The 26,089-nt window shown below is 42.5% G+C and overlaps 1 protein-coding gene across 6 annotated transcripts in view; it reads right to left on the bottom strand.

Moving 5' to 3' along the window:
- ADAM23 (ADAM metallopeptidase domain 23) overlaps positions 1–26,089 on the bottom strand; it is a 293,859-nt gene that overhangs the window by 218,067 nt on the left and 49,703 nt on the right. For all 6 annotated transcript variants that reach the window (XM_040357303.1, XM_040357304.1, XM_040357306.1 and 3 more), the window contains exon 2: positions 20,211–20,428. In XM_040357303.1, coding sequence (XP_040213237.1) covers positions 20,211–20,428 — 218 coding nt within the window. The remainder of the gene's footprint in view (positions 1–20,210; positions 20,429–26,089) is intronic.

Raw genomic sequence — 26,089 nt, 5'->3', positions numbered from 1 at the left:
CCCTCCAATGACAGCAAAGCTCATTCTTCTTTGTTATCTGCATCCTTCTAGATGTTAAAAAATAGCCTGCCGAGGTTGCCATGGACTTCTAGGGCATGAATCCAGATTGATCCGGGTGTATGATCGAAGAGATCACTTTGTTCAGCCTGAGTGCCAGGACTTTAGCTAAGATCTTGATATTGCTTTTGAGAGGAGATATTGGTCTGCAGTGTCCTTGCCTGGTTTAAAAAAAGAAGGATTATATTGGCGTTTGTCATAGAATGAGGAAGACTTGCAAGATCTCTGTCTGCATTCAAAACCATAACAATAATGGCAATATACATTACCCATACTGTTTGTAAGCCTTCGTGGGCCGACCATGGTCACCCTGTGCCTTGCAGTTGGAAAACGCAGCTGTCATTGTCTGTAAATCGTAATGTAACTGGGAAATCTAATCCCAGTTCCGTTCAGACAAAATCGGTAAGCGGATATAATCCAAGTCTAATGCCCCGTACACACGATCGGGCTTTTTCCATCGGAAATTCCGATCGTGTGTACAGGGGCATTAGGTATATGTTTGCTTGGACTGATAAAGAGAAAAATTAAAGGTGACAAGTTCAGTCATAATAAGTTCTGGAGTAGTAACTAACCGTTCCCTGTGTGCAAGGCCCCAATGGCACCGGAAGTCTGTTGTGACCTCACAATTTTGACGAGCAGTCAACCTACCTGGTCTATCGCTTTATAAAATGCTAGTTTGGAAAAAAGTTTTCGGTCTACCGAGGATGACACCAGGTGGTCCAGCATGTCCTAGGCGGCCAACCAAGCCCCCTTAGTGGAATCCGTAGGATTATCAATAAATGCTTGTTTCAATTGGCGCACCTGCTGCTCAACCCTAACAGTAAGGTCATTCGTGGTCCTTTTGACTTTTGTGATTTCAAAAATAAACACACACTGGAGAAATGCTTTAAATGTCTCCCAACTTTGAAATATATCATGATGTAGATTACAGAATACTTTAACAAAAATAAGTATTTCACGGGTTCCTAAGGGAGCACAATAGCTAGATTTAGTAGATAAAAAAAAAAAGGATTTGCTATTTCTCGATTAACAGTCCAGAGTTCCCACTTTCAAATGAGAACCCATAACTTGTCCCCAAGTAACCCACCAGTCTTCTGATTTTCTCAGTATTGATGAGTAGTCACACAATTTGAAAAGGAAGTGACTATGCATGTAAAGGTGAGAAATGGATTTCTGGAAGCTGATGATTAAAAGGTCATATGTTTAGCTGACTGTTAACTGTCATCATTTATTTATCTCCAGTGTATCAGAACACAGGCCTAGCAGTCTCAGACACAGACAAAACCTGCAATGTCAAGAAATGCCTACTTCCACGTGGGGAGCAATAAGCATGAACGGAAATTGGGTGGAGACATTAATAATCACTGCTTCTGCCAATCACTGCAGTACATTCAGATTTGATTTCACAAACAACTGTAAAGTGGCAATGTATGAAATTTCTATAAAAACATTTTTTTCCTATTTACATCGTGATCAGCCGAGATTGGACACGGCTGATCACGTGGTAAAGAGTCTCCGTGAGAGACTCTTTACCTTGATCGGTGTTGCGGGGTGTCAGACTGACACCCTGCAACAACGATCGCCGCAATGCGCGCCCCCGGGGGCGCGCAGCGGCTCAGAATCCTGTCAGGATTCTACAATCACTTTGCCGACGTCAATATGTCATTGGCGGGCGGCAAGTGGTTAAACAGACCAAAAATCTGCAGAAAAAAAAAAAAGAGAGTTCATTGTTGGGTTTTACATACAGTATATTTTAAAGTGATCCTATTATAAGGATGTTGTACCACACATCCTACAGTTCAACCACTTAAGGACCGCCTCCTGCACATTTACGTCGGCAGAATGGCACGGCTGGTTACATGCACGTATAGGTACGTCCTGTGCTAGTACCCAGCCGTAGGTCGCGGGCGCGCGACCCGGTCCGAAGCCGCGGGACCCGCGGACCTGATCACCGCTGGAGTCCCGCAATCGGTCCCCGGAGCTGAAGAACGGGAAGAGCTGTGTGTAAACACGGCTTCCCTGTTCTTCACTGTGGCGGCGTCGTCGATCGTGTGATCCCTTTTATAGGGATACATAATCGATGACGTCACACCTACAGCCACACCCCCCTACAGTTGTAAACACACATGAGGTCACACATAACCCCATCAGCGCCCCCTTGTGGTTAACTCCCAAACTGCAATTGTCATATTCACAGTAAACAATGCATTTTAAATGCATTTTTTTGCAGTGAAAATGACAATGGTCCCAAAAATGTGTCAAAATTGTCTGAAGTGTCCGCCATAATGTTGCAGTCATGAAAAAAATCGCTGATCGCCGCCATTAGTAGTAAAAAAAAAATTATTACTAAAAATGCAATAAAACTATCCCCTATTTTGTAAACGCTAAAAATTTTGCAAACCAACCGATAAACGCTTATTGCGATTTTTTTACCAAAAATAGGTAGAAGAATACGTATCGGCCTAAACTGTGGAAAATTTTTTTTTTTATATTTTTGGGGGATATTTATTATAGCAAAAAGTAAAAAATATTGAATTTTTTTCAAAATTGTCGCTCTATTTTTGTTTATAGCGCAAAAAATAAAAACCGCAGAGGTGATCAAATACCACCAAAAGAAAGCTCTATTTGTGGGAAAAAAGGACGCCAATTTTGTTTGGTTGCCACGACTGCGCAATTGCCTGTTAAAGCAACGCAGTGCCGAATCGCAATACAATCTTGCATACAAACATCACACAATTGTTGGACAACAAACACAATGAAAAAAAAAAACCATTTGAAAGCCTGCCATGCAACATTTGACCCCAAACACACTGCTAAAGCAACACTTGAGTGGTTTAAGGGGGAAAATGTAAATGTGTTGGAATGGCCTAGTCAAAGCCCAGACCTCAATCCAATAGAAAATCTGTGGTTAGACTTAAAGATTTCTGTTCACAAGCGCAAACCATCCAACTTGAAGGAGCTGGAGCAGTTTTTCAAGGAGGAATGGGCAAAAATCCCAGTGGTAAGATGTGGCAGGCTCATAGAGACTTATCCAAAGCGACTTGGAGCTGTGCTAGCCACAAAAGGTGACTCAACAAAGTATTGACTTTAGGGGGGTGAAAAGTTATGCACATCGTTTTTTTTTTCAGTTTTTTTGTCCTATTTGTTGTTTGCTTTACAATAAAAAAAAACCCATCTTCAACGTTGTGGGCGTGTTTTGTAAATAATATGATGCAAAGCCTCAAACAAATTCATGTTAATTCCAGGTTGTGAGGCAAAAAAACATGAAAAATGCCAAGAGGGGTGAATACTTTTGCAAGGCACTATATGGCACATGCACAGATGTGCTAAAAGTCTCTGACAGGTCTTCGGAATGCGCAAACAATGGCAGTATCGGTTGTCTTGGTACCTTCAGCGTCTGCACGCATGCATAGGAAAGCTTTGGGCATGTGCAGATATGCTGCAGATCTCTGCTGAGTCTCCAAAACCTATGGCACATTTGTGCATGCCCCTGCCTGCTGAAATGACTGACATGGACATCCCAAGAGGCAGTAGAAAGCACAGTGTCATTCTCACCTAGTCCAAAAACAAGCAATTGCTGCACCATAAATGTCAAAAGCAATCAAACAATTTGAAAATGTTATCCATTTGTGGGAGAAAGAGTAGCCAGGAGGAAAGACATTGTTTTATTGGCTGAAGGTCCGCTTTAATTAGAGCAATGGAAAGCTGGCCCTCAGCCAACCTTTTATTGCTGTCTGTTCTCCTGTTCCAGAATGTCCCTCAACTGAATTGGTTGGCTGTCTTCACTTTGGTCAAGTTAGGCTCCATTATCAGCAGCCCTATTTAGCCTTAATTCAGGTTTTATAGCAACTTTCTTCATGATTTCGCCATAAACTGGCTTAAAGCCCTGAAGAAGAGGTTCGTCTTCGAAATATGTTGGATGTATCCAGTGTTTTTGTTCAATAAAGATCATGCCCAAGTGAGATGGCAATCTTTACTAGGCGCTTCTAATTACATATTCAGGATGAGAATAACTTAATGGTAATGAATGCTCATGTCTGCTTGCTTTGTTTTACTTTGTGTTATGCTAGTAAAAGACCATTACAAATTGTTTTAAAATGTTACAAGAACACAAATGACAAAATATCCTAATAGTAAGTATTTTTTCGATGTAGTTTAGCATAAGATCCCAGAAATAATATGATTCAGATTCAGCAAAATAATGTGATTCAGATTTAGCAAAAAGTAGTAATATATTGATATATTGATTGATTTGTCACATGTACTGCATTTTTCCTGCTCTGAAAAGTGCAGAAACGTGTCTGGCATGATTGAGACCGTAGACTAATTTTACTTTTCTAAAAGATGACCTCTCCTTGGTAGGGGATTCATTTAAGCCTCACAGACAGTTCCTAATCCTTTCTAAATAAGGGAAACCTGAGAGTACAAAAGTCTCTATTCCAAAGCTCCAACAGTTGCAATGTGTCTTGACTGCTGAGAAGCATAGGCTTAGGCCTCGTACTCACGACCAAACATGTCTGCTGAAACTGGTCCGCGGACCAGTTTCAGCGGACATGTTCGTTCGTGTGTAGGCAGTAACGTACAGAATTCCAGCAAACAATCGTCGGCCAGACCGTTTTCCAACGAACAACTGTTTCCTGGTCTTGCTTTAAAACAGTCTGCTGGAATCGTGTCCGTCAGACATGTTCGTTCGTCTGTACACAAAAGCAGCGTACAAAAACCACGCGCATGCTCAGTCCAAATGAGGAGACGGGAGCGCTCGTTCAGGTAAAACTCGCGTTTCTTTGGGATATGGCACATTCGTCATTAGAAACCTTTTATTCTAGCAAGAGAACAATGTCTTAAAAAGGCGCACTAAACCACATTTTAAAGCCTCGTTTTATTAATTCTTCTCTTGCTAGAATAACCCCGTTCTCTTGCTGATGCAATTTCATTAGAGTTGTCCCATACTAAAATGTCACATTTCTTGCTTGTGATGTAATCCTTTAATAATGTTTTCTATGCCAGACGTGTGTTTTGGTTGGTGGTCCTCCATAATTTAGAGTAGTCATTTTTGTAAAGGAATGTGCATTTTCTTTTTTTTTTTTTTTTGTTTCTAGTTATGTCACCATTTAAACTATTTTTTTTTTACACTTTTTTTTTTTTTTTTTTTTTTTTTTTTTTGGTGTTTCATTAGAGAATATTAAACCATGTTGGCACACCAAATGTCCCCCCCCCCCCCAAGGAGTGTGTCCTTTGTAAATTACCCATTGTATATTTATTAAAGGTTTGCTGCCTAATAATCCCCACAGTATATCAAACAATAGACATGTTTTCAAATGATAGCAAAAAGCCTTTTATTCAGGCAAATGTCATCACAAAAAATAAAAAGAACGGCAGCACTAGAATAGATAGCAAACTATATGCAAACTTGCATTTCCAACATGGTGAAGGATAAACTTCCAAGCCTCAGGAGCCAAACACAAAAATATGAAGCAGCAGCACACAAACAAAGGAACCCAAACTGTGGTAGTACAAACAAGATGTCCTTTATGTGGAAGGAAATGGAAGGCAGAAAATCAACGTTTCCTCCTCTTTCCAGCCTTCCCTCCAGGCAGCCTTCCAGCGGATCGAACACGGGGTCTTGCAGGTGGGGTTGATGTGGCAGCAGGAGGATGGTGTTCCGCAAGCCGGGCCGGGTCACATAGCCCAGTGTCTGGGGTCAGCAGGCCCCTCTGCATCCACCAAAGGACCTGGTTCATCAGGGCCTTTGCCAGTCTTCTCTGGTCCTCCTCCCCTTCATTTAAATCATGGGCCAATGAGGCACTGAAGGCCTCTGTGGGGTTGAGGGGGGCCCTCATGATGGCGCTTGCCTCCTGGATCATGCGGAGGCTTGCCTCCTCCACAGGCCTCAACTGCCTCCTTCGGCCTGATGGCCTCACCTGGGGGGGAGAAGACTGGCTGGTGGTGGTTCTCCTGGCCGGGTGGACCTGCTGCAGGCCACTGGGCCCAGCCTCCTCCTGGCTGCCACTGACCCCGGCCTCCTCCTGGCTGCCACTGACCCCGGCCTCCTCCTGGCTGCCACTGACCCCGGCCTCCTCCTGGCTGACAGACACCTGAGGATCTGCCACCTCCTGGCTGATCTCTTCTTCCTGTGTGGAAAAAAAAGGAATTTTTTTTACAATTTCGCTAAATAAAACCACACTCATTTTCATGTTTTTCGTTTAGTATTTTCTGTTCATTATTACTTGAATACACTCTACTTCTGACCCCTGCAGTTGTCATCTCTGACACCTATTTGTCTGAACACCTTTTTTTTTGCTTTTTCCCAGCTTGGTTTTTTTTTTACAATATCTAATCATTAATCCACCAAGAATTATTTACGCCAGAAATATAGAGGAAACTACTATACCTCCTCATCGAAGGGTGGCAGATCTGCATCTCTGTCAGCCAGGCCCTCTTCCTCCGACTCTGCAGGGCTGTGGTCATCTGGGGAATGTCCGCTGGAAGGTAGCATGGAGGAAAGGTTGGAAGAAAGACTGGACATCGTTTTCCTGCCTTCCATTTCGTCCCGCAAAAAAGCCATCTGTTTATAATACCACAGTTTGGGTTCCTTTGCTTGTCTTGCTGCTGCTCCCGATTTTTGGCTTTTATTAGCTTTGTATGCTCTCCTGTATGTGCTTCTGAGGTTGGCAAGTTTATCCTTCACCATGTTGGCAGTGCATCCTGGCACCCAAGTTTGCATATAATTTGCTAGCTCTTCTAGTGCTGCCGCTCGTACCTCTTTATTGCAATATAAAGAGTGCTTTGAATTCCACAGGATGGGCGTGTCCTGGTATTTTTGAAGTAAGGCCTCTATAGATTCCTTGCTTTGTAGGAGGTCCATTGTAATTTTTGCTAAATCTTTTTTCTTTTTGAGTCTAGATTACAAAAACATAAACCACAGAAAAATCAATATTCCAAAGGATCAGCGTTGACCTTGATCTAATATGTGTCTTCAAATTTATTACCTATATCTAATTCCAAACACAGTCTCTCTTGTTTAAACAATGATTGGCAGCTCGGCCGCATTGCTTGTACCAAACATTGATTTGCTAGATGCAGAGCCATTGTTCACATTGCAGTAAATATTTAAAATATATAAAATTAAACAATGCTTACAAATGACAGTTTTCATCTAGGCACTATTTCATGTGTAAATCTCATGCCCCTGACAATGGATGACATAAAAGACACTTCCTAATGACCTCTGTACAACCAACACTTGAACAATACTTTGCCTGATCTGAATACACCATTCAAAAACTTGTCAATGAGGTACAGCATTGTTCACATCTCTATTTTGTGAGGTGTCCAAAAGCATTTGGATACCAAAATAACATTGTGGTACCCCATAGACAGAATAGCTTAAAAAGGGTGCAACCAACAGCCCAAACCCCCATCCCATGTGTCTACATTTTCAAGGCCTCTGCTGATCACATTTTTAATTTCCTTACCTTCCTGTCTCTCGCTCCTCGTTTCTCACGCTCGCCTAATTACCGCGTAAGATGCGTAATCACGGCGTAAACCTTTTAAACACTCCGCGTATTTATGAAACCCCGCCCTCGTCACCTTTGCGAGGCCCCTAATCAATGAGTTTAGGAAATATGGCGTTAACTGTGTATGTTCTGGATGCGCTCGAAGATTCTCCGCGTAACGGACGTAAACACGTTGTTTGCATTCTCTACACTCCGCGTATGTATTAAACGCCGCCCTCTTCTCCGCCCATGGCGTAAGAATTCATCTTTTCCACGCCCATAATCTCTGTGGGAAAGGAAAGATGGCGATGTCACACGAGCGGGCACGATGCTCTCATGCCACAAGTGAAGGGACAGAGGCAGGGACGTCCCGATCAAGGAAAAGAAGATATAAAGCCACTAATATGCGGTTCCAGGAAATGGTGGAGTTAGTTTACATCATGCGAAAGAAGGACTATGATGGTGAATTAGGGCCATACAAGACCCCTAACCGCCGAAAGGCACATATTATGGACAAGGTGGCGAGGAGAATGCAGAGGATGTTTGGGATCACCAGGTCCAAGGAACAGCTGAGGAAACGATGGTCAGACTTAAAATTGAGGGAGCCACATCAGATGAAGAAAATACTTAAAATTCTGCGTAAAAGTAAGTAAATATATATTGGGGGTGGGGGGGGGGGGTGATTGTCTGCAATAATGTGTTGCCATGTATATTTCACCATCTGCCTCCTTGGCCTGCTTGTAATTTTAAAGACATGTTGTCATTTATTTTTTAGGACATAAATAACTACATATTTACAAACAGTGTTCTTAGTAAACAACGTAACATCACATAGTTTATCAGAAAGGCTCGGTTATTCCAGGAACAACACACCTGGACATGGCTCACTGGCCAAAAACTTTGTTTGTAAACATTGTGTAAAAGCTAGTTCTAGAAAAAAAAAGTATGAGAATGGGAAAGGCAAACAGGATTCATTCTAAAAACAGTGGTAATAAAGCAGATGTTTTCACATCTGCAATGCAGAGCACCTGTGTCTCCCCAAATCAAAAATGGGTTTTGGTAGGGTCTCCCAGAAATACAGTTTAGGGGGGACATCCATGTGTGTCACTTTGCTAAAAAGGGGCAGGATCAGAGCTTGCCATATAGAAGTAATTGCAAAATGTAGGTTTGGTGAAAGATAAAAGTAACTAAATGAAAGCATCTTCTAAGCAATGTGTGCGATTTATGCTCTCCAATATCTGTGTGCTGATGAGTCTACATTTTTTTTGGTTTATTTCAGGGGAAAGAAGTCGCCAGCATTTGGAGGAGGCAGAGAGGGCCAGACAAGGCCAAAATCTGCCATCTCAACATGTGGAGGAGGAGGAGGATGTGGAAGGAGAAGAGGATGTGGAAGGAGAAGAGGATGTGGAAGGAGAGGAGGATGTGGAAGGAGAAGAGGATGTGGAAGGAGAGGAGGATGTGGAAGGAGAGGAGGAAGGAAGAAAGGAGGAAGGAAGAGAGGAGGAAGAAGTAATTTTGGACTTAGAAGTCATAGCAGATGAAGGGCAAGTGGCGGAAGAACAATTTGGCGAATTGAAAGAAGGTGGATTGATGGATGAAGGAGGAGTCCAAGATGATGGGGAAGTGGTGGAAGAAGGAGGAGTGATTGAAGATGATGGGGAGGTGGTGGAAGAAGGAGGAGTGATAGAAGATGTCGAAGAGGTGGAAAGGAGAAGCCCATCAGGTCAGTGTCACCCTAGCTTGATTCAAAAAAACATATGTAGATAGGCCTCATCGAAAAATAATGTTGTAAATGCCTTTTTTTTTGTTGGTTTTAGGGGAGGAGGATGGTGTGCCAATATTTTCACGTGCAAGTGCTGCTATAATTATTCAGCAGGTAATGGAGTGCAGCACTGAAATGCACAATATGCGTGAAAGGATGTTTCTCATGGAACAGAATGTAACAAATGTGCTTTTGGAATGCAGCACGGAAATGGACAATATGCGGCAAAGAATGATGGTCATCGAATCTAATTTTAAGAACATTATTGACATGATGGGCCGTGTCAAAGACTGAAACACCCCCCGCCCATCCCCCGCCCCCACAAACATTTTTACAGTTTGAATAATGAATACGCCAAAATTTGAAGATACACACACAGTGTGCCAACATGTGCTATCTGCCATCACAGAATATCTAATGTCTGTGCTTTGTGGGTCCAACCCCCTCCTCCATCCTCAAGTAGTTGAGAGGAAGGGTTTGCTCCCACAAAACACAGACATTGATCACCCATGATGTCAGATAGCACATGTGGCCATTTGTCTGTTGAACCAATGACATTTGGCGAGTTTGCACTGAATGTGTGTATCTTCCAATTTTGGCGTGTTCCAGTGTGAAAGCACACCATGACTGACTGCTGTTGTGAGGTTTTATATTTTTGGATTTGGATTTTGTTACTTTTTGACCATGTTGAACATTTTGGGATACTATAAAGTTTAGACCATAAAGAATAAACAACGGAAAATTTTTTTAAAAATATATATATAGAATTATAAATCTCTCTAATCACTGAATTTAGTGAAGTAGAGATTTGACTCCAAATTCACACCTAAAAATTTAGTTTGAGAAAAACACACCAAAATAAAAAACAAATTATTAAAAAAATTATTGTTTTTTGTGCCTAAAAAATATGCCCAAAAAAAAACATTAAGGCGCTAAACACCCCACCAAATATAATCTATATATATCTATATATATATGTAAACAATAAATCTAACTATATTTGATAAAAAAAAAAGTGAACTTGTTAATAAATGTATAATCTGCATAATATTTTTGGTTGAATTACCTGAAAACCAAAAAAAAATTAAAAAAAAAATTTTTGACTCCTAAGTACAAAAGCAGGGAGTAATGAAAAAAATATAAAATAATTTTTGGGGTCATGAACAAGCAAAAATTAAAATACTTGACCTCAAAATTTACAAATGGAGTTGATTCTTATTTCTAGACTCAATACCCTGTTTGTAGATGAGTGAATACTGTGCAAAATGTGGTTAGTTACTAAAAGTGGAGAAATCAATTAGGCATTACAATTTAAGAAGTTAGTTAGAGAACCAGGAAGACAGAGAAAAAGAGTAAAAGCATTAATGACAAACAACTGTATAAAGTCCAATGGTCTAATTATTTATTAATTTTGAGAATATTCCTTTCTTTGGGGGCCGAATTAGAAAGAAATATGATCTGGCATAGCAATGGCCCCCCGACCCATGAAGTACTCAACATATTTGTCGCGTACCTCACGAGCTGATTGGGGGGCCAAGCCAGCGCGACCAGTGTCCAGCCCGGGAAGGGGATCTGAGGGTAGTCTTGCCTCAGAACCGATGTCGGGTAGGTACGTCTGGGAGTGCCTGCGTAAAAAGTTGTGCAAAATGCAACAGGCAAATACAACGGTGTCCAATTTATATTCCGCCAGATGTATCGATGTCCTGAACAGGCGGAACCGGTTGGTGAGTATCCCAAAGGCATTCTCGACTACCCTCCGAGCCCTGGCCAACCGAAAATTAAACACACTCCTCTCTGAGGTGAGGGTCCTCTGGGGAAAAGGCCGCATGAGGTGAGGACCAAGCCCGAAAGCCTCGTCCGCTAGGAACACAAACGGAAGTCCTTCCACATTATCTTCATCTGGTGGCAATGCCAGACCACCAGCTTGGAGACGATCATAGAAATCAGTCCGTGCGAACACTCCCCCATCAGACATCCGGCCGTTCTTCCCCACGTCCACATATAGAAACTCATACTGTGCCGACACCACCGCCATCAACACAATACTATGATAACCCTTGTAATTATAATAGTACGACCCCGAGCGGGGTGGGGGCACAATGCGGACGTGTTTCCCATCTATTGCTCCACCGCAGTTTGGAAAATCACACCGCTGGGCAAATTGGGAAGCCACAGACTGCCATTCCTGTGGTGTGGAGGGTAGCTGTGGGGACAAACCAAAAAAGAGATTTAGTACTTTGTAACAAAAACATCCTACAAGCATCCTTGTGACAGTTCACAGTATTAAAATTGCATTAGAAAAATGTGCATGGAGAATTTGGGAAATGAAATATATAGGGCCACTTCATTAAGAGACTCCACAGCCCTCTGATGGGGACAATAAAAGTTTGAAGGGGGGGGGGGGACACAAAAACCAAAAAGTCCTGTTTTAAAAAATGGCAAGGTGGGTTTGTCCCTAGGATAGCATGCTGGACAGGTTAATATTGGGTAAGGGACAAATATGCAGGTAGGCCAAGAATAAAACAGGTAAAGCTGATATCAACATGCATAGGGAGAAAAGGTAACGTTAGTTAAACACACAGCATATCTGGGAAAATATAAAAATAGTTAGTTGGCCACATTATTAGAGCCAGGAAACTTACCTTAATATACTCCTCATGCATAACTTTGATGATGGCAGCACACGTGTCCGGTATGATGACCCCAAGCGCCTGCGGAGAGATGCCTGTCGAGAACTTGAGGTCCTGCAGGCTCCTCCCAGTCGCCAGGTACCGCAACGTGGCAATAAGCCTCTGCTCGGCCGTGATGGCTTGGCGCATCACAGTGTCCTGCCTCGTGATATAGGGGGACAGAAGATCCAGCAGACGGTTGAATACGGGGTCCGTCATGCGGAGAAAATTCCTAAAGTCATTAGGATTATTCTCCTGGAGTTCCCTAAGCAGAGGCATATGTGAGAACTGGTCACGCTGGCGCAACCAATTCTTGGTCCAGAAACGCCTCCGCCCCCTGTTTCTGGCCAAAGTACTGGACAAATGAACATATCCAGCAGCCATCCCATAAACAGCACCAACTCGCGAAAATTGATGCTGCTGCTCCATCATGGCTTCAAACCGGCCGGCTGGTCAGTCAAGAACACACTGAAACAGAAAGCACTCGCAAATCCAGCACTACCTGCGACAAACGCGTGACAAACAGATACGAGCGCACAGGATGCAACTGCTAAAGCAGAAACAACCTGCTTGCCTATAGCCGAATGACAACTACGTTACCGCAAGCACACGCACTGAACCCGTGAATACACGCTGTCAAAGCCTGGAGACCGAGAAGCGCGAATCAGCTCTAACCAAACCTTCACTAACACGAGCAAACCCGTAACTAGCAAAAGAGGAACAGAGGGCGGCGCCATTAACTTTGGTCTTCCCCTTTATAGTGACGTCGTACGTAGTTTACGTGCACGCGTTCCGGTACGACGGGAATTTGGTCCGCTGGTGTGTACACGCCAGCGGAACAAAACACAAATCAGCCTTGTACGCCGGAAACTGTCGGGCAGACAGTTTCCAGCGCACAGATCCGGTCGTGAGTACAAGGCCTTAAAGCCACAACAACATTAACCAGTAGCCTTGCCCAAAAACAACACTTAGACAGATTAAAGTAATATTAAAGGCAGATTATTATTTTTTTTAAATAAGAAAAATGTTATACTTACCTGCTCTTTGCAGTGTTTTTACACAGAGCAGCGCCGACCCTCTTCTCAGGTCCCCCACCGGCGTTCTTGGTCCTCCTGCCGAGTGTCCCCATAGCAAACAGCTATGGGGGCCCATAAGCAGGCTAGTTTCCAAGCCACTGCCCTGTGTTTCCACACAGAGCACAGTTTGGCTCCATCCCTGCTCAATCCTCATTGGCTGACTAGCTGTGATTGACAGCAGCGGGAGCCCACTGCTCTTTTAGCCAATGAAGAGGAAGAGACCCAGGAGAGCCACTGCTCATCGTTTGATGAGGCTCAGGTAAGTATTAGGGGGGGGGGGGGAGCTGGGGGGAGGGCTGTTGCACACAGAAGTTTGTTTTACCTTTATTCATAGAATGCACTTTAGGTTGGAAAGGGCAAGGCCACAACTTTATTTGAAATTTCCAACTTAGGAATTTTCAACTGCACTTAACCTGTGCCAGTCACAGAGCACGCTTGAACAATAACTTCACCTAGTCTAAAAGGCCTATCTTTACCACGAATGTCGGACAGACATTGAACTGATTCAACGTCCACTCAAGGGCAAAGACCGATAAAGAAACATTTAATGCTGGCAAGGTCAAACTGCTGAGAAACCTGTGACAATAAACCTCAAACAAAAGGGATGGACCCTTTGTCAAAAAGTCATAAAAACACAGTATTTGACAATTCCCTTATTAAAGCATAAAAAAACGAAAAAAAAAAAAAAAAAAAACAGTGTGCCCTGATGTAGACCCATCTTCAAAAAAAACGCCCCCCACAGTCCATGAAGGCTGACCGCCTACTGCAGGCTCCGCAGTTTGACAGTTATTATATAGCTAAGAGGCAGGGCCATCTGGCGACGACACCTGGTGGCACGCCCCCTGTAATGTCACGGACTAGTACATGCCATGCTGGGTCAGTGACGTCACCAGGGGGATGGTGCCACTAGGTGACGTTGCCAGATGGCCCCACCCCTTACCTATATAAGAAGTGTCCAACGGCAGAGCCTGTAGTAGGCAGTCAGTCTTCATGGGCGGCTGGAGCATTTTTTGGGGGGTTTTCTTTCGGGTCAGGGGTGCAGTGGGTGGCATGATTGACAATGGATTTACATTGGGGATTTTTTTTTTTTTTTTTTAATGAAGGAATTGTCAAAAACTGTCTCTGTGTTTTTATACCCCCACTACCAGGTTTGTGGGAATGATGTCCTTGTCCCCATCAACAGAGCCCCCCCCTGCTCCAAAGCACCCAACCCCCATGGTGAGGGCATGTTGCCTGGTATGGTTCAGGAGCAGGGAGAGCTCACTCGTCCCAACCCTTTCCTGACCTGCGGGGCTGCATACTCGGATAAGGGTCTAGTATGTATTTTGGGGGGGACTGTTTTTTTTAACATTTATAATTGTCATCGTGTTTTTTTTTTACATTCTGCTGTCAGCTTTCCTTAGCAACCAGCTCAATGCGATATAAATAATGCAGTAATTACTACTAGATCGAACAAATACCGCATTCGATATATTTCACAAAAAAATCTTAGTGAACTGCACTGATTTACAGCAAGCGTTAGTTTACCGCATTTTTTGCCCGCTATTCAACTCTTAGTGAATTGACCCCTGTATAACATTATAATATACACTGATTTAGGCTATTTGCACCAACAAAATTTTGCAGAATAAATCTTGGTCTAAAATTACGAGAAAGATTATTCCTCTTCTCTCTATCCAAAAGTGGAAAAAAAAGTTTTGCCTTTATTAAGACTTTAATTTGAAGAAATGTCCACGCTTGTTTTTCACAAGAGGTGTACAGCAGTTGGGGTGTAGCAGGTGCTGACAGCGAGTAGGCTATTTTTATGTTTTCTAATGGACTCTGAAAAAAAGCTGATTGCTCATTTTTACGATGTTTTACAATTGATTCTGTCAATGTGAAGCACATATTTAAAAGCACATGATTTCTTACAGTGCAAATAATTTCCGCATTTAGTAGGACTTTGATGAATCAGCATAAAGACTTGGGCACACCAATGATGGATAGTTTACAGCCTGCATTACTGCCAGGTATACAGTCTACAAATTATAAATAACTCTTTCCCTTCCAAAGTCCCCCTATTTCTTATAGACTGTATATCATATAGTGTGAATTTATGTCCATTTTTTTTTCAAGCAATTTGCTGAATTAGCTAGAACCGGCTCCCCAGTACAACTAGAAAAAACTATCTCTAGCTGAGTAGCCAATCAGCGCCTCAACCTCATACACAATGCACAATGGTCTCAATATAGGCATGTTGTTGAAGCTCACAACTATCATTAATCTGAAGCGTGTGATAGAGTCAGGCCTCGTACACACGACCGAGTTTCTCGGCAAAAACCAGCAAGGAACTTGCTGGGAGAATTTTTTTTGCCGAGGAAACCGGTCGTGTGTACATTTTCGTCGAGGAAACTGTCGAGAAACTCAACGAGCCAAAAAGAGAGCATGTTCTCTATTTCCTTGACGGGAATGGAGAAAATTGGCTTGTCGAGTTCCTCGACGGCCTAACAAGGAACTCGACGAGGAAAACGATGTGTTTCGCCCGTCGAGTTTCTCGGTCGCGTGTACGAGGCTTCAGGGAAGTTCAGAACCTCTTTCAGTTTTTTATTGCTGCACGTGTCCCTGTTGAATGGATCCAATATTGATATTTGTCACTGGAAGAAAAGATGAATAAAGATCCCAAATTCTCTGGTAGCTATAGAGGGGATATCTTTCAAAGAGGACACCTTTTGTGGTGACAACTGTCAGAGGTGGGGTTTTAAGCAAATTTTGTTGAGCTTTTCTTTTACTTTTTGTTGAATTTATGGAGACAGAGCAGTGAAATCTTCAGGATGAGAACACAGACAGAAGTAAAAAAAACTGACAGAGGTTCTAACCCTTTCAATTCATAGCCAAGATACGCTTTGAGAGGTGATAGTCTGTAATGAATTTTTCAATGAAAATACTACAAGCATCAGATGTCATGGCTTGACAGATCTTGAGGCTTACAAGCTTAAATCCCCAAATTACAAACAGAACCTCCCCATCCTCTCAAATTGACCGGACAACAAGCATTCTTTCTTTTGGAGTCAAATGGCCATAGCAACTTATTTATTGTAAAAATAACACAAACCAGTGTGTAGTGCAACCCAGCTGAGCTCAGTACAGTAATGATGCGCTGATCTTGGTGTTTCCATTTTTTTGGGGGACTTTATTGAGATGTCACAAAGACGTCTCATTACTTCTCATCTTGCTGCGCTGATAAAAAGTACTGGGCACATAGGGGACAAGGCTGGAAAAGCCACCCAACGCAGTCCCAAAGGTCTTTGAAAGTCCATATCATCTGAAAAAACTGGCTGTATCTACCACAAGCCTCCTGTCAAGGCTCCCAACAACTACTACATGGTTTTGGAGACAATTACCCACCAAACTACCCCACCTACAGCTGAATCGCTACCAGCACATTACCAAGGTAACCTAGTTTTTGGGAAGGGACATCCGCCTTAGATGGGCCCAAACCAACAATCTCCAACATTTTTAACCAGCACTGCTTTCCAAGAACCAGAGACTCCTGACTGCTGCTACTATAGGAAAATTAAATAAATTAATGCAACAGACACATTTTAAGTGAGATATACTTAAATCAGTGCTAAAAAGGACCAATACTGAAAATGAAGAAATGGGAAGGAGATTGGCACTGGCTAAGCTACAACTGATCCTCTTAACCACTGCAGGCGAGCAGGAGAGTCAGGACGACCACTAACATACAGCTCCGTTCTCTATCTGCAACGTAGAGAGTGTCCTGACTCTCCTGCTCGCCCCCTCCCTTGAGCATGACACTCCACACCAGGGAGAAATCCTTGTGTTACTGTGTGGAGTTACAGACAGAAGAACAGGAAGTGAGGATTTCTCAGAAGAAATAAGGACATTCAAAAGCAAAAGGATGAGGTAAGTGAAGGAGGACTGCACTAAGGTAAAGGAAGCTATTTAGGGGATTTTTTTTTTACCTTTACAACCCCTTTAACTGTGCTTACAGATCCAGGCCCTATTCTTGAAGAAAATACAACTAATCAATGCTTTTCAAAAAACTGACAAAATTATGCACCATAATAACATGTTCACCTATCTGTAGGGTTGGGGTGCTTCTTGCCATGCACATAAGGATACCTCTCCTCTCATGTACATACTCATCAATGCCCAGGACTAGGCTGGGCCACGATCATGTGAAAGTCAACATTAAGGTGGAACCCTGTCTTACAGATAAGTCGTACACTGTGTGCGGCTGTGTAACAGACTCCCTCTGTAAAACGTTCCGTCCCATGTCACTACACACCTTAGCTCAATGAATGTAGAATTTAGGAGGGACATCTCGCTGAGCCAGTCCAGCAGATCTCTGCCATCTCACTCCCAGTGACAGAATGGGACCCCCATTAATTACCAAGAGATATGCATATACTGTAGTATATATTTTGTAGTATTTATTAGCAGGGGTTCCCTGGGACTGAAAAGTTATGGGTACCTCCATGTTAAAACATTTGAGAAGGGCTGCTCTATAGTATTGAGGGGAAATTAAAGTGATTGTAAAGTCATTATTTAAATTTTTTTTATTATTATTATTTATATTTATCCTATTCCTGGGCCCCCTACCAGCGCTCCCAGTTCCTCCTCTTCTCCGTGCGACACCAGGAAGCCTCTTACTATGGTGGCACAGTTGAGGGTTCGATTACCGGTACAGTGCTAGATCTAGATCAGGCTCAAGTATGTATCTGAGGGGGCTGGAAGGGGGGGGGGGGCTGACAATAGACGTTTTTTTTTTACCTTAAAGGATTGCGAATTTTTTTTTTTTTAAATAACAAACATGTTATACTACCTCCACCATGCTGCTCGTTTTGCACAGAGTGGCCACGAACCTGGTCTTCTGGGGTCCCTCAGCGGCTGTCTCGACTCCCCCCCCCCCGCAAGGACTCAACACCTTCATGCGAGTGAGCTCGCATGGTGTTGAGTGCTTGCGGGCGCGCTCCCGTGATACAGCCGCTCACTGTATCACTCGGCCGCGCCCCCGATACGCTGTGTCATTGGATGTGATTGCTTTCAACCAACCAATGAATGAGCCGGGAAGACGGCCGAGAAGCCTGCTCGTTCACGGCGCAGGCCTTTCGAGGGGTCAGGTAAGTAATCGGGGGGGCTGGGGGACCGCTAATACTCAGATGTTTTTTTCACATTAATGCATTCTCTGCATTAAGGTGAAAAAACATTTACCTTTACAACCCCTTTAATGCATTCTCTGCATTAAGGTGAAAAAACATTTACCTTTACAACCCCTTTAATGCATTCTCTGCATTAAGGAAAAGAAATATCCGCCTTTACAACAACTTTAACAAGTTGTAAAGGCTTGTAAAGAAAAATCTAATTTTGTCTCAACTGGAGCACAGCCAATCAACTTTACATTTTCATCGTCTAAGATTTGTGGGAAAAAAATGGAAATACTTTTAATTCATTCCTCCCTTAGTGTCCCAAATGATTGCTATATATTTTTAACCACTTAAGGACCACCTCCTGCACATATACGTCAGCAGAATGGCACGGCTGGGCACATGTACGTACAGGTACCCAGGTACCCAGCCATGGCTCCCGCGACCCAGTCTGAAGCTCCGTGACAGGGACCGCGGGACTCATGGACCCGATCGCCGCTGGGGTCCCGCGATCGGTCCCCGGGGCTGAAGAACACGGCTTCCCCGTTCTTCACTGTGGCGGCTGCATCGATCGTGTCATCCCTTTTATAGGGGGACACAATCGATGACGTCACTCCTACAGCCACAACCCCTACAGTTGTAAACACACATCAGGTGAAACATAACTCGTTCAGCGCCCCCTGTGGTTAATTCCCAAACTGCAACTGTCATCTCCCCAGTAAAAAATGCATTTTAAATGCATTTTTTGCTGTAAAAATGACAATGGTCCCAAAAATGTGTCAAAATTGTCCGAAGTGTCCGCCATGTTGCAGTCACGAAAAAAATCGCTGATCGCCGCTATTAGTAGTAAAAAAAATATAATTAATAAAAATGCAATAAAACTATCCCCTATTTTGTAAACGCTATAAATTTTGCGCAAACCAACCAATAAACGCTTATTGCGATTTTTTTGACCAAAAATATGTAGAAGAATACGTATCGGCCTAAACTGAGGAAAAAAATAATTATATATTTTTGGGGGATATTAGAGCAAAAAGTAAAAAGTATTGCATTTTTTTCAAAATTGTTGCTCTATTTTTGTTTATAGCGCAAAAAATAAAAACCGCAGAGGTGATCAAATACCACCAAAAGAAAGCTCTATTTGTGGGAAAAAAGGGACGCCAATTTTGTTTGGGAGTCGACCGCGCAATTGTCAGTTAAAGCGACGCAGTGCCGAATCGCAAAAAGGGGCAAGGTCCTTTAGCTGCATTTTGGTCCAGGTCTTAAGTGGTTAAGCCCCCATTCACACCTAGGCGTTTTTACACCTGTAGTGCTACGCCGCTGCCGCCAGAGGGATGAAAACACATGTCCCTCTATGGAGATGGTTCACATCTCCACGCTGAACGCCGGACGCCTGCCGCCTGAAAAAAGGTCCCGGACCTTTTTTCAGGCGGCTTTCGGCATTCGGCTAGGAGATGGGAACCATCACCATAGAGGGGGTCAATCTAGGGCACATCTAGGCGGACAATACCGGCGTTTTGTCGCCGCAAATCGCGGTTTCCAAACGCCGCTATTTGTACCGCGATTTGCGGCGACAAAACGCCGCGAATTTGTCTGCCTAGGTGTGAATGGAGCCTTAAGGCTTCCTAATAGTGACAACAGTGCACAATGAGCATCAATACAGCTACCAGACACGAATTAGGACACAGTATTATCACCCAACAACAGTGCCTCCACAAAGACCCTTATGGCAGGGTTTAACAAGAATTAATTTTATATATATATAAAGTTATACTATCAGTCAGTAGATGTTGCATGCTGCAAAAAGGTTGAGAAACACTGCTCTATACAGTATAGATCCTGCTTATGCTTTACCATTTTTTTTCACATTAGCCACAATTAAGGTTATTCTCTTTGCCTTCCACTATTTCAATACAGTCAACTTATACGGAATCATACAGTTTCAACCCCAAGATGCATTTTGTTAGTCGTTTCATTGTATGGTAGCCTTTTATCCATACCTTGTTATGCTTTTGCTGGTCCCTTGTCTTGGTATCCAGTATGTGATATGGGCTTTCTGATTCCTTGTTAAGGTAATAAACTAGTCTTGAGGGCAGTGTGATCTCTCTGTGAACTTCATCGCTCTGGTTGTGATTAGGGTTTTCTCTACTGCTGCTGTTTCGTTGAGATGCCTGCTCTTCTTCTGCAAGTGTGCCAGCCGTATCATTGTGGCGCGGTGCTATTGGAAAAAGACAAAAACAAAGGCATGATTTAGTACCTGTATGTGAATATTATGTGCATTAATGCAGTATATCTGTAAATATATTTTATTTTATATAATTAAATAAAACCTGTAATTGAAGGAACCTGCTAGTTGCCTGCCTATCTTCCTTTAACACTTTTACTCACCTAGAAGAAAGAATGCTCATCAGATGTTCAGATTTGATTCTGATTTCACTTGCTGCATGTTTGTTTCAAACCAGGGACTCCTCATAAATTATTAAAAACAGAAGATAAGCATTACAGCCAGGCAACTAATATTTTTAGAAGGAGGGCAGTCCCTGCATATCTTTCAGGGTTCCACGGGGGTTAGACAGCAGAATGTGTTCCTCACAAATATTTAAAATCCATGTTTAAACAATGTTTAATCCAACTACGTTTTCATTAAAAAAGTATTAAATGCACCGAAATTTAGACTGCCGAAAATTCTTGACCGAAAACTTCTTCTTGTTGCTCCTCCCTCCTCTTCTCCTCGCCGCAATCTCTGTGTTGCACGCAGCGGAATTGCCCAGCCGCAGTAACAGTGTCACCTCCTGTGATCCAATGGTGGAACATTGAATCAGCTTGACATCATTAAAGGAGGCGAGACATTGTTACTGAGGCCCGGGCAAATCAATTACATCTCCGTGACACACGGAGATCGCCGCTGATGCGGGCACAGGTGGGGCTGCATATGACGGGCACTGGTGGGGCTGCTGGGCACTGGAGGGGCTACATATGTTGGGCACTGGTGGGGCTGCATATGATGGGCACTTGTGGGGCTGAATATGCTGGGCACTGGTGGAGCTGCATGTGATGGACACTGGTGGGGCTGCATGTGATGGGCACTGGTGGAACTGCATGTGATGGACACTGGTGGGGCTGCATATGATGGGCACTGGTGGAGCTGCATATGATGGGCACTGGTGGAGCTGCATATGATGGGCACTGGTGGAGCTGCATATGATTGGCACTGGTGGAGCTGCATATGATGGGCACTGGTGGAGCTGCATATGATGGGCACTGGTGGGGCTGCATATGACGGGCACTGGTGGGGCTGCATATGACGGGCACTGGTGGGGCTGCATATGACAGGCACTGGTGGGGCTGCATGTGACAGGCACTGGTGGGGCTGCATATGACAGGCACTGGAGGGGCTGCATATGACTGGCACTGGTGGGGCTGCATATGACAGGCACTGGAGGGGCTGCATATGACAGGCACTGAAAAGGCTGCATTGATCTCCTGTATTATGTCTGCAGTCTCTGAACATCTCCTGTACTATGTCTGCGGTCTCTGATCATCTCCTGTACTGTGTCTGCAGTCTCTGATCGTCTCCTGTACTATGCCTTCAGTCTCTGATCATCTCCTGTACTATGTCTGCGGTCTCTGACCATCTCCTGTACTATGTCTGCGGTCTCTGACCATCTCCTGTACTACGTCTGCAGTCTCTGATCATCTCCTGTACTACGTCTGCAGTCTCTGATCATCTCCTGTACTACGTCTGCAGTCTCTGATCATCTCCTGTACTATGTCTGCGGTCTTTGACCATCTCCTTTACTATGTCTGCTAGAGGTTCACCGAATGAAATGTTGCTAATACTATTAGCAGTGTGTTTAATTTTAGGCAAGAGATTGCAGACATGATACAGGAGATGGCTAGAGACTGAGGACATGATACAAGAGATGGTTAGAGACTGCAAACTGCATGTTTCTTGACCTTTCTTGCACTAAAGGTGCCAATAATGGCCAACAATAAATTCATATTAATTTAAATTGATGATATTAATTAAAAAGTTCAATATAATAAAAATATATAAAAAAATATATATAAATATTTTTTTTAAAACTGTCATTTTCAGTATCGGTTTCGGTTTTCGGCCTAGTGCATCCTTCATTTTTGGTTTTGGCACTAAAATTTCCATTCGGTGCTCCCCTATGAATAATTACCGGTGCCTGAATTCTATCTTTATACTAACATTCCATACACCTAAAACACCAGAAGTATGGCTGAAATATGAATCCATATGAATATGTGTCCCCCAAGAAGTTTTTTTTTTAAGCAGCTCTGGCTGCAATATTATCTTTCAAACAGTAGCTGTCCCAAGATGTCTTCAACCACCCAGACCAAATGACACCCAGCAGCTCAACCCTTAAATCCAATTGTGTCCTCTGCACCCGCCTACACAACGAAGCCACGGCTGACAGCTCAGCGTGGGATCAGAGCTGCAGAAAAGGTACTATTTTATTTCTATTCAGGGCTAGATAGGTTAGTGTTAGAATGTTGGTCGCTATCGTTGCAGGGATTTTAGTTTTAGCATGGACTTCCACTTTAAGACATTTAAGTGAGCACATTTTATGGTAGGAGTAAAGTAATTAACTTTTGGGTTTTTAATGTTTTATAAAGCTATGAGATAGAATGCATTATTGTGAGTATTGATTAGTCAGAGTTATAAATACATTATACAGATTTATGAGAGGTAGTCACTTTTTTGACTTTATAACGTCTTTAATATGCTTTATTTGCTTACAAGTAGTTAATGTTCGTGAATTATTACTAGGTTTATATGTGCTGTCTTTGCTATTTTAAGTGTTGTGTTGAAAAGATGTAACATAGACACTGCAATAATTCTACTAGTCCAGTGTAGTCTTGAACATAGTGTATTAGGTTTAGCCATGTGAATGTACCCAAGATAAGAATTGGGCCTAGAGATCTGTAACAGGATCAATCCTCTTAATATATGACCAGTCATGGCAACCAGTCCTTAGAACGTGGGTCAGGCACTGTCCTGCAGTTTAATAATATGATCTACCCTATGATGAGTAAAAGGGACTGTTTTTAGTGTCCTTTAAGACCTGTCCTCGTATTATTAAATCACACTGATATTGTGGCTATGCAAACGTACAATTTTTTATTTATTTTTAATAACAAGTGATCAAAAATAAACATGTTATAAAAGTAACACAGTAGACATCTGGTCCTAAAGGGGAAGTCTTCTGCTGTTCAGCAATGTACATTGTTTTGATTGGCAAACGCCTTTAACCACTTCTCTACTTTGGGTGTTTTTCAGATTTGGTGTTTACAAGACTAAAACCGTTTTTTTTTGCTAGAAAATTACTTAAAACCCCCAAACATTATATATTTTTTTTCTAACACCCTAGAGAATAAAATGGCGATCATTGCAATACTTTTTGTCACACCATATTTGCGCAGCGGTCTTACAAGCGCACTTTTTTTGGAAAAAATTCACTTTTTTGAATTAAAAAATAAGACAGCAATAATTTTTTTTTATATATTGTGAAAGATAATGTTACGCCGAGTAAAATGATACCCAACATGTCACGCTTAAAAATTGTAAACATCCCTTGTAATAGAAAAAAGCATGACAGGTCCTCTTAAATATGAGATCTGGGGTCAAAAAGACCTCAGATCTCATATTTAGACTTGAATGCAAAAAAAAAAAATGTAAATTTTGTCATTTGAAAAAAAATTGACAACAAAAAAATGTCTCTTTAAGACGCTGGGCGGGACTGACGTTTTGACGTCACTTCCGCCCAGCAATGCTATGGGGACAGTTGGGGGCCATCTTGCCCTCACTCGTATCCCCACAGAGCAGGCTGAAGCACCCGATCGCCTCCGCCGCTACCGACGGCTCCGGTAAGCGGCAGAGGGGCGATAACGGTGATCTCGCGGCGAATCCGCTGCGGAGACCACCGTTATCTTTTACAGGACCGCTCACCCTAAAGATGGATATCTCGGTTGTGGCAGCAGCTGCTGCCGTTACCGAGATATCCATCTTTAAAGTGCTGCCGTATATAGTCGTAAGGCGGTCGAGAAGTGGTTAAGGAATGACAGCTAACGGTAAACGTAATGCCTAACTCCAGCTTACATTTGTTTTTATATTGGAAAGTAGTAAAAAGTTAAAAATTTCATACAGGTTTTTTATTTCTGTATGGGACCTCATTGGAGAGATTTTCCCTTATTCCTGTCAATAGAACATTTTAGAAGAAATGGGGGGTGTGGTCGTCAACAAGACAGGGAGGCACAGACAACAAAAATAAAAATATAAAACCACTCACAGTCTAAACCCTTTACTCAAAAAAAGTGCTTTGATTTAGTTTATGTCCTGACAGCAAGTTGAGATTTTCGCAATAGGGATACCAACATAAGACCCAGCTGTCAGACTTTATTCATAATCATCGTGCAAAATTTTTCATATGCCAGAATACATGTCAGAAGTGACGTAATGTGTTGAATAATTTTTTATGCATTCTTTTGTTTCTGAGCATGCGTGGTCTTGCTCTTACGATTTTTTTTGTATGAAAACCGTACTAATGAAATTAAAATTGGACGATGAGTTCACATCCGAAATTTTTTTTATAGTCTGCACATCCAGCTTTTGTTTGACAGAAAAAAATAGAAATCGGCTGTTGAAACACCGTACTAACGATCGTATGAATTTTTCCATCCGATTTTGGTATCGATTTTTGTATCCTATGCCTTTAATCTCATTTACTCATTTACTCTCATTTTGTGTTGTATCTCTCAGAAAGGAAGTGCAGGGAAATCTGGTGTGCAAAGCATTTCCTACCTCATCTAAAAATAAAAGGATTTTTTTTTTATATATATATATATATATATATATATATTTGTTTAAATACATTTTAAAAGGAGAAGTCCAGCCAGAGCTTGTTTGGCTGGGTATTTCCTACAGGTCACAGGAGTGCAATTTGTTTTGCACTCTTGTGACCCGTTTTCAGCAGAGAGCCAACTGAATTCTGCTCTCTGCTGACGTCACAGGAATCAGTCCAGGCACTGCGTCATTGCGGCAATGGAAGTCGCGATCCGCCAGGTGCTTAGACTGACACCCTACTCTGGCTCTGAGCGAGCCGCTCCCCACCCCTCCACAGCTCAGCGCTCCAGTGAGCATTGAGGAGCAGAGCGGAGAGATGCTGATTGACAGGCAGCAGCTCTCTGCTCGGAGAGCTGTAAGAACCGAGCGATCGCTCAGTTCTCAGTGTAGAGGCGCCGGGGACAGATGCAACATCGGACCAATGCTGTACCCACCTAGGTAAGCATGATGGGAGAAAAACCCCCAAACCCATACTTATTTTTTAAGCTTACATTATGAAGTTAGTGGTGAGGATGGGGTTACAGGTAGGGATAGTGTCATCTATCTATCTATCTATCTATCTATCTATCTATCTATCTATCTATCTATCTATCTATCTATCTAGCTATCCAACTCGTATTCCATCCACAACTAATTCCCTTTCTTTTTTCACAAAATTGGCATACAAAATAGACTTCTTTTAGATAATTAAACATACAATCGTTATTGAAAAATGAATTATTCTTTGCTAAAATCAATATAAAGAATGCGGGGAATCAGGATGTTGATACAATCTTCTGCCCCATACAAAGTGAGTCCTGTAAATAAACAAGAAATATAATGTAATATCTGTCACATTAAATGCCTTGCTTACTGCAGCCCTAAAATGCGGAGTAAAGCCCTGTGATGATAATAATAATAATAATAATAATAATAATAATAATAATAATAATAATAATAATAATAATAATTAAAAAAAGAGCTGGCACTGATTCTTCATAGAATCAGTTATGCATAGCTAGCCCTAAG

Source organism: Rana temporaria, chromosome 6 (genome assembly GCF_905171775.1).
Source record: "Rana temporaria chromosome 6, aRanTem1.1, whole genome shotgun sequence".
In the NCBI taxonomy this organism is placed as follows: Eukaryota; Metazoa; Chordata; class Amphibia; order Anura; family Ranidae; genus Rana; species Rana temporaria.
Note: the sequence above shows the minus strand (reverse complement) of the source record. Positions and strands in the feature narration are given on the sequence as shown.